Consider the following 13,301-nt stretch of genomic DNA (forward strand, 5'->3'; position numbering starts at 1 on the left):
GTGTTGGCGCCCCAAGTCCCCGCCCCTTCTGGGGCCTGATGGTGAAGAGAAGACATTGGGGTCCCCCCAGTCCCGCGGTTCCCTCAGAGGGAGGCCGCCCTGGAGGGAGGTGTGTGAGGGGATGGGCTGGGAGGGTCTCAGGTGGATGGTGTCCTCTGTCCCTATCTGTGTGTGTGTGTGTGTGTGTGTGTTTTAAGTCAAATTTAATTTAAGTTTTTTAAAAAATATATTTCATTGATTTTAGAGAGGAAAGGAGAGCGGGAGAGAGAAACATCAATGATGATAAGGAATCATTGATCGGCTGCCTCCTGCGCGCCCCCCACTGGGGATGGAGCCCGCAGCCCGGGCAGGTGCCCTTGGCTGGAATCGAACCCGGGACCCCCTCAGTCCGCAGGCTGACTGCTCTATCTATTGAGCCAAACAAGCTAGGGCTTTAATTTAAGTTTTAAAAATCAGAAATTGGGAAAAACAGTGGAGCAAATGAACTCCTAGAAAAGAGGGCTGCGATTTGGGGAGCACATTGATTGGAAGGGTTGGAGTAAAATAAAAATGCCATTTAGCTTGAGGATTTGTGAGTTTCCCGCAAATAAGCTCATTTCCGGAGCAGAAGAATCCTTGGCCATTTCTTCATATCAAAAATGACTCAGGCTTGTCTTCTGAATACCTTCTCCCTTTAAAGACGCAATCATATAAAATCTCCTAATTTCCACACAGGATATATTCTTGGTTTCAACCAACTCTCAGTGGAGGGGCAACTAGGACAACACCATCTCCCCGGACAAAAAGCATGGGAATATTCCCTTTTGTTGATTTATATGTCTCCTCCTATGTTTCTTCATCAATTTCTATAGGGGCCATAGTTTCTTCTACATCTCCCAATATCACATTTCTTTATTTATTTTTAAAAAATATATTTTATTGATTTTTCACAGAGAGGAAGGGAGAGAGATAGAGAGTTAGAAACATCAATGAGAGAGAAACATCGATCAGCTGCCCCCTGCACACCCCCTACTGGGGATGTGCCCGCAACCAAGGTACATGCCCTTAACTGGAATCGAACCCAGGACCTTTCAGTCCGCAGGGCGACGCTCTATCCACTCAGCCAAACCAGTTAGGGTCCTATAGCATATTTAAATGTTAATCATAAGCATGTCATCTACCTCAAAGCTCTCTGTCATTTCTCATCTATCTATACTAATAATAGGGTAATATGCAAATTGGTCAGACTGCCGTCACATAAGGACCAATCAGCAGGCTGCGCGCTCAGCAGGTGGGGATGGGCGGGGAGACCCCTGAGTGCACGAATTTTCTGCACGGGGCCACTAGTGTTCACATAAATTCGCTCATTCAGGCTGAGCCTGATAAGATGCAGGGGCTCTTCTACAGTGTTGGTAGTTTGTTGCTGGTCCACATCGTCCGCCATGTTTCACACCCGGCACCCTTTTCCTCTGTCCCCATCTCGACAGGACCCCGTGACCTTTGACGACGTGGCCGTGTACTTCTCCCGGCGGCAGTGGCGGCTCCTGGACGAGGCTCAGAGACGCCAGTACCATGAGGTGATGCTGGAAAACTTGGCCCTTGCATCCTCTCTGGGTAAGACTCTCACCGTCTCACCGGGGACGTGGACTAGGCTCTGCCCTACCTCCCCCTCCTCCCCCCAGAGGCTGCTCTGTGGACCCCACATGCTCCCCTGAGGACCCCAGGCCCTGCCCTCTTCTCGCTGCCACATTCCCAATACCTGCTGCATTGAACTCTTCTCATAAGGACAGAATACCGTGAGCCTAATGCAGTCCACCATGCTTGCCACCTCCCTGGCCCGGACAGTATATCCAGATCCTAGGTCTTTTTTGTTGTTGTTTTTTTAAAGAAAATATTTTTGATTTCAGGGAGGTAGGGAGAGGGAGAGAGAGATAGAAACACCAACGATGGGAGAGAATCATTGATCGGCCGCCTCCTGCACACTCCCCACTGGTGATCGAGCCCGCAACCCACAGGCATGTGCCCTTGGCCGGAATCGAACCCGCGACCCCCCCAGTCTGCAGGCTGACGCTCCATCGACTGAGCCAAGCCGGCTAGGGCTGTTGTTGTTTTTCTAAAAAAATATTTTTCTTGATTTCAGGGAGGTAGGGAGAGGGAGAGAGAGAGGGAGAGATAGAAACATCAATGATTAGAGGGAATCATGGTTCGGCTGCCTCCTGCGTGCCCCACACTGGGGATTGAGCCCGCAACCCAGGCATATGCCCTTGACCCGAGTCGAACCCGGGACCCTTGAGTCCGCAGGCCAATGCTCTGTCCACTGAGCCAATCCGGCTAGGGCAGTGATGAGAATTATGGATCAGCTGCCTTCTACACGCCTCATACTGGGAATGAAACCCACAACCCAGGCATGTGCCCTGACCAGGAATGGAACCGTGAAATTCTCCTTCATAGGTTGATGCTTAACTACTGATCAAAATGGTACCTCCCTTTAGCTGACATTTCCTAGGGCCAGCCTTGCCCGGAATTGTAGGCATTGTCCTGGTCACTACTTCGCTAGACCAGGGGCTGTGTTTCAAGAGCCTTTGGCAAGGGTTATAGTTTTCCTAGTTCTCTTTTTTTGTTTATTTGTTTTTGTTCCAGTGCTGCTGTTCTGTAAAATGGTATGTATTTAAATTGTACAGCCCTAGCTGGTTTGGCCCAGTGAATAGAGCGTCGGCCTGCGGACCAAAGGGTCCCAGGTTCGATTCCGTTCAAGGGCACATGCCCGCGGTTGCAGGTCCATCCCCAGTAGGGGGCGTGCAGGAGGCAGCTAATCAATGAATCTCATCATTGATGTTTCCATCTCTCTCTCCCTCTCTCTTCCTTTCTGAAATCAATAAAAATATATTTTAAAAATAAATAAAACAAATAAATTGTACAATGTGGTGATTCTATATACATATACATATATACATATACATATATACATGTACATTATATACATATATACATATATACATATATATGTGTGTTGTGAAATAATTGCCCTAGTGAAGTTACTGAACACCTTTCATCAATTGACTCACTTTTGTTTGTTTATTTGTTTGTTTGGTATTAGCACTTAAGATGCCCTCTCCCAGTAACATTTTAGTGTAAAATACAGTATTATTAATTATAGTCACCATGTTTTACATTAGATCCTCAGAACTTACTCATAACTGAAGTTTTGTGCCTTTTCATCAATAACTCCTCATTTCTCCATTCTCATGGCCCTGACATTCAACTCTGAGTTCACCATTTTTTTTTCCACATGTAAGTGATATCATACAGTGTGTGTGTGTGTGTGTGTGTGTGTGTGTGTGTGTATTTGTAATCCTTACCAGTGAATATTTCTGTTGATTTATTGATAGAGTAAGGAAGGGGTAGGAGGGAGAGAAAGATTAATGTGAGATAGACACATCAATTGGTTACCTCCCACACACACCCTGTCCCACATCAGGAATCAAACCTGTCACTCAGGTACCTGCCTTGGACCAGGAATCAAACCCAAGACCCTTTGGTGCACAGGCCGATGCTGTAACCACTGAGCAACTCTGGCCAGAGCCACCAGTATTTATCTTTCTGTGACTCGCTTGTTGTATGTGGCATAATGCCCTTCAGGTTCATTCAAGTTGTTGCATATGGCAGGGTATTATTTTTTTGCCTCCTTTTTCATATTTATTTTTCATTTTCATTTCTTTTGGGTGGGGACCAGGTATTCTTTTTTAAGGCTGAATAATATTCCGTGTGTGTGTGTGTGTGTGTGTGTGTACCTGTTTTTTATCCTGTTATACATGAATGGACACTTAAGTTGTTTCTTTATTTTGTGTATTGTTTGTAAGAGTAGTACAGCGAAGACGGTACAGGTATCTCTTCCATATTCTTATTTCATTTCCTTTGGGTATATTCTTACAAGTGGTATTGCTGGTTCATGCGATAGTTCTACTTTGCTACTTTTGAGATATTTTCATACTGCTTTTCATATCGCCTTCAGGGATTCATATTTCTACCAACAGTGTGCAGTAAGCATGTCAAACTTGTGGCCTGCAGGCCACATGCGGCCCACAACGAATACTCATTAGTGATGACTCATTTATTTTAGCCCTTGGTTTTCAGCATGTCTCTATTAAAATAAACCTGCGTTTCTATGTAAATTAAAGCTTTTGTTTTTTTTGTGGCCCACCTACACTTAAACCTTGTTTATTTGGCCTGGGTTAGCCTCTGAGTTTGACATCATTGGTGTACAAGCATTTCTTTGTACATGTTTCCTAATATTTGCCTGTTGCCCTTTGGTGATAATCCTTTTTTCTTTCTTTTTTGACCCCTTATCCTCATATCTTGTGGCACGCACCATATTGCAAATATTAATTCCCTTGATGGCATCACATCAGTTACTAGGCATTTTCCAGTCTTTGGTCTCCTCTGACTGAATTATTTGAAATGACCTGATGCTAGATCACAAGTTTTTCTCCTGCTTCATTAAGTTGCCTTTGAAGTTCTCTGTTGCATTTTTCAGTTTATTCTTTGTATTCTTCAGGTCCAAAAACATTTTTTTTTTTTTTACTCATTTAAGAAAAAGTTTCTGGCCCTAACCAGTTTGGCTCAGTGGATAGAGCATCAGCCAGCGGACTCAAGGGTCCCAGATTCGATTCCGGTCCAGGGCTTGTACCTTGGTTGCAGGCACATTCCCAGTGGAGAGTGTGCAGGAGGCAGCTGATCGATGTTTCTCACTCATCGTTGTTTCTAACTCTCTTTCCTCTCCCTTCCTCTCTGTAAAAAATCAATAAGATATGAAAAGAAAAAGAAAAAGTTTCTGGCCCTAACCGGTTTGGCTCAATGGATAGAGCGTCGGCCTGTGGACTGAAGGGTCCCAGGTTCGATTCCGGTCAAGGGCATGTAACTTGGTTGCGGGCACATCCCCAATAGGGGGTGTGCGCAGGAGGCATCTCATCGATATTTCCCTCTCATTGATGTTTCTAGCTCTCTATCCCTCTGCTTTCCTCTCTGTAAAAAATCAATAAAATATATTTTAAAAAAATAAGAAAAAAGAAAAAGTTTCTGACTCTGAACCTGATGTGTTTGTTTGTGTGGTTTTCCCGATTTCCCTGAGTCATCTCTTTGTATATGCTTGGAGCTGGCTAAGCATGTATAAAACAATTAGTTTGAATTCTTTGTCCAGCAGTTTGTTGAGTTTATTTGCTGGAAACTTATTTTCCTTTGCTCCTTTGGTGATGACATGTTTCCTTGGTTTTTGTGTGTTTCTTATAGCCTTTTTTTTGATGTTTCCACTTTTAAAATGTATATATGTATGTATGTATATATATACATATATATATATAGGTGCCCAGTTATGGGCTCGATCCCCAATAGGGGACCTGCAGAAGTCACCCGATCAATGATTCTCTCTCATCATTGATGTTTCTATTTCTCCTTCCCTCTCCCTTCCTCTCTAAACAATAAAAATATATTTTAAAAAAAGAAAGAAACCGCAATGATGCGAGAGAATCATTGATTGGCTGCCCCTCCTTCATGCTCCCTACTGGGGATCATGCCCCCAACCAGTCATGTGTCCTTGACCAGAATTAAACCCAGGACCCTTCAGTACACAGGCCGACGCTCTGTCCACTGAACAAAACTGGCCAGGGGGTATGTCTCCATTTCTTTTTTTTTTTTTGTAATATATTTTATTGATTTTTCTACTGACAGGAAGGGAGAAGGATACAGAGTTAGAAACAGCTGCAGGAGGCAGCTGATGGATGTTTTCTCTCTCATCGATGTTTCTAACTCTCTATCCCTCTCCCTCCCTCTCTGTAAAAAATCAATAAAATATATATATTTTTAAAAAGCTATAGTCATACTGTAGCCACATTCCCAAACAGATTTTGATTCCCTTCATTGGAAAGCATCACATAGACTCATTCTTAGATATGACAGATACACACTTATGATAGCATCGACTTATTTTTTTTAATTTCAATTTTTTATTGTTTAAAGTATTACATCTGTCTCCTTTATCCCCCCCTTTAACCCTCTCCCTGGTGCTCCCACCCCCCTGCATGGCCCTATTCTTATAGTCAACCTGTACTTCACCAGCGTTTATTTGTGTTCAGGTGGCTGCTGTGGCGCAGAGGATGCAGACGCTCCCTGTGAACAGAGTGTTTCTGGAGGAGTGTCACCGTCCAGCCCCTCCAAGGCATCTCTGTCTTCCGTGAAGACCCACTTCTGTGAGAGCTGTGGTCCCGTCTTGAGCGACATATTCCAGTTGGCCGAGCACCAAGGAACACCACACAGCCAGCACGTGGTCAGGTGTGGGGTAGGTAGGAAACAATTTTATTTGGGTGCAAACTTCCAAAATCACCAGAAGCATCACCTGGCAAAGAAGCCCTTCAGAAGCTCTGTGGACAGGGCCCAGCTTGTGAAGAGCGATAAATTCCATGTTTCCGAGAAGCCCTCTCTCTGCGATGAAGTTGGGAAGGGCTTCCTGGCCACTTCAGAACGTCTCCAGCAGCAGACAACACCCACCAGACAGGAGCCCAACAAAACCGCCCAGTGCTGGGCACCTGCACAAAACAGAAAAAGTCGCTTTACCTGGGGAGACTGTAAGAAACCGTTCAGCCCTAGAAAGAAACACGCTCAGGTCCCGGATGTCCACCCTGGAAGTCAGTGTGTTGTGCGCCGTGAACGTGGGAAAACATTCAGAGATCAGTCCTCATTAGTTGTTCAGCAGAGAGTTCCCTTACGTGGGAAGCGTTGTGTGTGTGGCCAATGTGGCCAGTCCTTTTGGAGAACCTCAACCCTCAGTCAGCATCGACGATTTCACTGTGGGCCAAAGCAGTACAAGTGCGGCAAATGCGGGAAGTTCTTTCCCCCAAAATCTGTGCTCATTTATCCCTGGAGAAGTCACCCTGGGGAAAGATGTGAGTTGTGCCGTGAATGTGCGCCGTCTTTTAGCCGGAGATGCATCCTCATTCGACAACGGACAGTTCACTCTGGGGAAAGGCGTTATGAGTGCATGCAATGTGGGAAGTCCTTTAGAAGAAAATTTTACCTCATTCTGCACTGGAGAGTTCACACTGGAGAAAGGCCCCATGAATGCCGTGAGTGTGGGAAATCTTTCACCAGATCAGTCCTTACTCTACACCGGAGACTGCACACAGGAGAACGGCCTTTTCGCTGCAGCGAATGTAAGAGAACCTTTTCCGGTAGTTCCATACTCATTCTGCACCAGAGAGCACACACAGGAAAAAGGCCTTATGAGTGCAGTGAATGTTGGAAATCCTTTAGCCAACAATCTCACCTCAGTCAACACCAGATAGTTCACAGTGGAAGACAGTCTTATGAATGTAGTAATCATCAGAGAGTGCACAGCGGAGAAAGGCCTTATGAGTGCAGCGAATGCGGGAAGTCTTTTATCCAAAGGCATCACCTCATTACACACCGGAGAGTTCACACCGGAGAAAGGCCACACCAGTGCAAGGACTGTGGAGAGTTTTTTGCTTCTGGTTTTAACCTCCGAAATCATCAGAGAATTCACACCGGAGAAAGGCCTTATGAGTGTAGCGAATGTGGCAAGTCCTTCATCCAAAAATGTTACTTTCTTACCCACCTGAGAATTCACACAGGAGAACGGCCTTATGAGTGCAGTGTATGTGGGTCATCTTTTACCACTAATTACGCCCTCCATAAACATCAGAGAGTTCACACAAGCAAAAGGCCGTATGCGTGTACTGAATGTGGGAAATCCTTTAGGACAAATTCTTACCTCATTGAACACTGGAGAGTTCACACCGGAGAAAAGCCTTACCAGTGTAGAGAATGTGAGAAATCCTTTTCAACGAGAAGAGGCCTACGTTATCATCAGAGTGTTCACACCGGATTAAAGCCTTTTGAGTGTAGTGAATGCGGGAAATCTTTTCCCTGTAGCTCAGCACTCATTCGACATCAAAGAACTCACACAGGAGAAAGGCCTTACGTGTGTGTTGAATGTGGGAAATCCTTTATCCGAAGGCATCGTCTTGTTGAACACCAGCGCATTCACACAAAAGCCTGAGGATTGTAGAGAATATGGGCGATCTTTCCCTCTCCCCCACCCGCCCTGGGAAATCTTTTAAGAATACTTTCTAGTCCAATTAACAGTGGATAGTTCATAAGGGAGAAAGGTGCTTCATTCCAAAAATATGCTAAATCCTTTAGCCATAAATCTTCCCTTTCTTAGCGCCTGGGACATAATGTTGGTGAAAGGTCTCATGAGTGTACTGAACGTATGAGATGTTTTAGCTGTATCTATGGTGTTTGTTTTTATCTGAGAGTTCACGTAGGTTGAAGGCTGTATGGTGCAGCAAATGTGAAAAATCGTTTACCCATAGCTTGCCAGTCTTTCCATCCCTGTCAGTTCACTCAATTGAATGGTCTTAGGGCTGCATGGAATTTGCGGAAATCATTTTCCGAAAGAATTTATCTTATTGTACAGTGTAGAGTTTGCACTAGAGCAGCGGTTCTCAACCTGTGGGTCGCGACCCCCGTGGCCGTCGAACGACCCTTTCACAGGGGTCGCCTAAGACCGTCCTGCATATCAGATATTTACATTACGACTCATAACAGTAGCAACATTACAGTTATGAAGTAGCAACGAAAATAATTTTATGGTTGTGTCACATGAGGAACTGTATTTAAACAGCCAGAAGGTTGCCCTAACCGGTTTGGCTCAGTAGATAGAGCATCAGCCTGCGGACTCAAGGGTCCCAGGTTCGATTCTAGTCAAGGGCATGTACCTTGGTTGCGGGCACATACCCAGTAGGGGGTGTGCAGGAGGCAGCTGATTGATGTTTCTCTCTCATCGATGTTTCTAACTCTCTATCTCTCTCCCTTCCTCTCTGTAAAAAATCAATAAAATATATTTGAAAAATAAAAATAAAGGGCCAGAAGTTTGAGAACCACTGCACTAGAGAAATATTTCAGACTCGCAAGGGAATGCGAAATTTTCTTCCTTCTAGACTCTAGAAGAATCCAGGAGAAACCATCTGTATTCAATCTCCTGTGTCTCGTTATCAAAGTTGGGAGATAACCTTTAAGTTGTCGTTACGTGGGAAACATGTAAAGGGTGTCCCAAAATTCACGCAAGAAGTAATTTTGAAAAATGGTCTTCATTGGTCTTCATTGTCCCTGCTCCTGGGCCATCATTGGTGCTTGGTAATGCTTATCAAATTGAAGGGATTGACATCAAAGGGCAACAGATATTAGAATCTGATTCAATATACCCAGTAAAATTGGGCGTTTTTTGTTGTTGTTGTTGTTGTTAATGCTCACGCAAAATTCAAATCTTGCGTGAATTTTGGGACACCCTTTATATGTGTTGCAGTTTCTAACCTGACGGTTTCTGTTTTCAAAGCCACATCGCCCTCCCACATACCTGGTCTCCACAGGTTGTGTCAGTTATCATCCTCACGTGCTCCAGGAAGCTGACTGCTCTTCTCCCATGTATTGGAGGAAATTAGGCGTAACCTCAACTCTTGGGAATTCCCACTGGGCTCAGAGACTATGGCATGAGTCTGGCTAGCGGGCCGCGTTCTCCCATGAATCTTTTCAACTTCCGCTTCGCCAGCCCGAACTGTCCCATGCACACTGCTTTGGTTTCTACAATACTAAGTCCCTGCTCTGAAAGTCCTCTTCCATTTCGGATGTTCTGTTTACTGTGTGGGATGTTTTATAAACATAATTTGAATCCACAAGTGTGAAGGGTGAACTTTTTTAAAAATATATATTTTATTGATTTTTTACAGAGAGGAAGGGAGAGAGAGAGAGAGTTAGAAACATCGATGAGAGAGAAACGTTGATCAGCTGCCTCCCGCACACCCCCACTGGGGATGTGCCCGCAACCAAGGCACATGCCCTTGACCGGAATCGAACCTGGGACCCTTCAGTCCACAGGCCGACGCTCTATCCACTAAGCCAAACCAGTTTCAGCAGGGTTGAACTTTTAAAAAATACATTTTTTATTGATTTCAGAGAGGAAGGGAGAAAGAGAGAAAGGTAAAACGACAATAATGAGAATCATGGATGGACTGCCTCCTGCACGCCCCCTACTGGGGATCAAGCCCACAACCCAGGCATGTGTCCTTGACCGGAATCAAAGCTGGAAACTTGTCTACAGGCCAACTTTGTGTTCTTCATGGGCATAGTATAATGGCAACATACAGCTTCCTGGTTTTGCTAAGTTTCCATTCTTGCCAAAAACCTCCTAGGGAAGGTGGCAGGGCTTTCTGGTGCTCATTTGAAGCCTGGAGGCTATGAGTTTCAGGAGATTCGGAAATCACTCTGAGCCGAAACCGGTGTGGCTCAGTGGATAGAGTGTCGGCCTGCAGACTGAAGGGTCCCGGGTTCGATTCTGGTCAAGGGCATGTACCTGGGTTGCGGGCACATCCCCAGTGGGGGGTGTGCAGGAGGCGGCTGATCGATGTTTCTCTCTCATCGATGTTTCTGACTATTTCTCTCCCTTCCTCTCTGTAAAAAATCAATAAAATGTATTTTTAAAAAAAAGAAAAGAAAAGAAATCACTCTGAGATCGCCCCAGCTGGTTTGGCTCAGTGGATTGAGGGTCGGCCCGTGGTCTGAAGTGTCTCAGGTTTGATTCCAGTCAGGACCATTTAGAAAAACCAAAAGAGGAACCACCCTGAGGAGGGGGTCAGATGGGACATTCTCAAGTGCTTCTTGGAGAAGCATGAATTTTTGCCTTGTTCCCAGGAGATAATCTCAGGGGATGAGGAGGGGAGTCTGTGTCTTAAGTCCCGCAAAAAAAAGTTTTCCCGTTGTTCTCCCCTAACCACTATGGTCGTATGGGTTAGGGGAGACAACAACTGCTACGGAAACGACACTGGACTAGAGGGGACTTAGCCAAAGAGATGCAACGTGCTCCTTCCAATGTAAATCCACAAATGTTTCTGTAACAGTGGCTGTGCAGGATCAGGGTGTACACAAATGTCAGATTCTCCAGTCATGTTTGTCTTGTGTAGCTGAAGTTTCTTTTTTGTTTGTTTGTTTTAATACATTATTTTTTATATACATTTTTATTGATTTCAGAGAGGAAGGGAGAGGGAGAAATAGAAACATCAATGATGAGAGAGAATCATCTACCGGCTGCCTCCTGCATGCCCCCCACTGCGGGGGGATCAAGCCCGCAACCCGGGCACATGCCCCTGGCCGGAATCAAACCCGGGACCCTTCAGTCCACAGACTGACGCTCTATCCACTGAGCCAAATTGGCTAGGGCTGTAGCTGAAGTTTTTTTTCAGAGAAAATAAAAGTTTTGTGTATTCCTGTAGGGATGATGACCTCAAGGCCATTGTTGCACAGATAGGGAAATAAAGATAAAGGAAAGTATTGCAGGGATATGGCTCTTATCACCCAGCCTACATTCTTTTTTTCTTATTTTTTAATTTTTATTGTTGAAAGTCTACAAGTGACCCACTTCGGAACAAAAGATTCACATAGGATGAGAGTGAAGGAATGGCAAAAAGTTTTCCGTGTAAATTAAAACAAACAAACAAACAAAAAAGCTGTGGTAGCAATACTCATAACAGCCTGCATTTTTTAAAATTGATTTTAGAGAGGAAGGGAGAGGGAAAGTGAGATAGAAACATCAATGATGAGAGAGGATCATTGATCGGCTGCTTCCTGTAGATCGAGCCCATAATCCAGGGATTTGCCCTTGACCCGAATCGAACCAGGGACCTTTCAGTCTGCAGGCCGATGCTCTATCCACTGAGCCAAACTGGCTAGGACTAGATTTTTTTTTTAATGTCTCTTTTAACAACAACAACAAGATGTTATTGATTTTACAGAGAGAGGTAGGAAGAGGGGGACAGAAACATTCAGCTGCCTCCTGCATGCACCCCAGCAGGGTATGGAGCCTGCAACCTGGGCACATACCCTGACCTGGAATCGAAACAGAGATCTTTCAGTGCACAGGACAATGCCTGACCAAGTGAGCCTCACAGGCCAGGGCCATAGAGGGTTTTTTTTTAAATCTTGAGTCATTTTTTTTATAGCTTTTAAAAAGTATAATTTCTTTTTTGAAATATTTTATTTATTTTTTACAGAGAGGAAGGGAGAGGGAAAGGGAGTTAGAAACATCGATGAGAAAGAAACATCAATCAGCTGCCTCCTGCACACTCCCCACTGGGGATGTGCCCGGAATCGAACCGGGGACCCTTCAGTCCACAGGCCCATGCTCCATCCACTGAGCCAAACCGGTTAGGGCTACATATTGTTTACAGTAACAAAATTACAGTGATGAAGTAGCACCGAGAATAATTTTATGGTTGGGGGTGGTCACCACAACATGAGGAACTCTATTAAACGGTAGTGGAGGTTGAGAACCACTGCCTTGGGAGAACACCAGGTCTTTAGAGTGCTAGGAACTACATTACCCAGAAGGCCACGCGAATAGCGCCTTTCGGTGCGTGCGTCCTGGGGGAGGGACTTCGGTCGCCTCTGGACCGGCCGGTTGCTGGGCGCGCGCTCCAATCGCGAGCGAACGGGCTAGGCGAAGCGGTGGGCGTGGCTAGAACGTCCGGCGAGAGAAGTGGGTGTGAGGCTCCCCCAGGCGCCTGGGTCGCTCGCGTGGCGAACTGATCGCGGACCCGGCCCTGCGCCTCCCGCACCCCGCAGCTCCCAGCTCAGAGTCCGAACCCGTCCCTCCTGTAGCCCCGACCCCGCGACCGCGAGGAAGGCCGAGGGCCGAGCTGCGGGTCGGGGTTCCTGGGGCGCAGCAGATCCGCGCCCGGGGGAAAGGGGGTGCTGGCGCCTGATGGGGACCGAAAGGGGCGCAGGGTGGCTCCTGCTGGGGGCTCCTCGGGGCGGGGGTCGCGGCTGATGGTGTGGAGCGTGTGAGTCACCGGGAGCCGTGAGCTCGGACACGGGTGAGGGGTTGGTGTTTGTGACGCGGGGCAGGGAGGTAGCGGGGCTGGGGAATAGAGTGCTAGGAACTACATTACCCAGAAGGCCACGCGAACCGGTCCATTGGCAGCCTGATAGCGCCTTTCCTGGCGTGCGTCCTGGGGGTGGGTCAGGGACGGTGGGCGGAGGATAGAGTGCTAGGAACTACATTACCCAGAAGGCCACGCGAACCCGTCCATTGGCATCCTGATAGGGTCTTTCCTGGCGTGCGTCCTGGGGGCGGGGATTCCGGTCTCCTCTGGACCGGCCAGTTGCAGGCCTCGCGAACGCGCGCGATTGGAACGAACGGGAGAGACGACGCGGTGGGCGTGGCTGGAACGTCCCGCCCAGGGGAGTGGGTGTGAGGCTCC

General features: G+C 46.4%; 1 protein-coding gene and 1 pseudogene across 1 annotated transcript; one reads left to right on the top strand and one right to left on the bottom strand.

Annotated features, from left to right (window-relative positions):
- Positions 1–684: 684 nt before the first annotated feature.
- Positions 685–1,423, bottom strand: LOC102762838 (annotated as a pseudogene).
- On the top strand, positions 1,379–8,537 carry LOC102764277 (zinc finger protein 418). Its single transcript, XM_015568240.1, has 2 exons — positions 1,379–1,593; positions 6,108–8,537. The coding sequence occupies exons 1-2, from the start codon at positions 1,422–1,424 to the stop codon at positions 8,045–8,047; spliced, it is 2,112 nt and encodes a 703-aa protein (XP_015423726.1). The 5' UTR covers positions 1,379–1,421; the 3' UTR covers positions 8,048–8,537.
- The last annotated feature ends 4,764 nt before the right edge of the window (positions 8,538–13,301 follow it).

This window comes from Myotis davidii, unplaced genomic scaffold, assembly GCF_000327345.1.
Source record: "Myotis davidii unplaced genomic scaffold, ASM32734v1 scaffold1205, whole genome shotgun sequence".
In the NCBI taxonomy this organism is placed as follows: Eukaryota; Metazoa; Chordata; class Mammalia; order Chiroptera; family Vespertilionidae; genus Myotis; species Myotis davidii.

Excerpts from the sequence above, each read along its gene's own strand:
- LOC102764277 (XM_015568240.1), top strand. The coding sequence starts at position 1,422 with ATGTTTCACACCCGGCACCCTTTTCCTCTGTCCCCATCTCGACAGGAC. Across the intron at positions 1,594-6,107 it reads GGCCCTTGCATCCTCTCTGG|GTGGCTGCTGTGGCGCAGAG; the intron begins GTAAGACTCTCA and ends ATTTGTGTTCAG.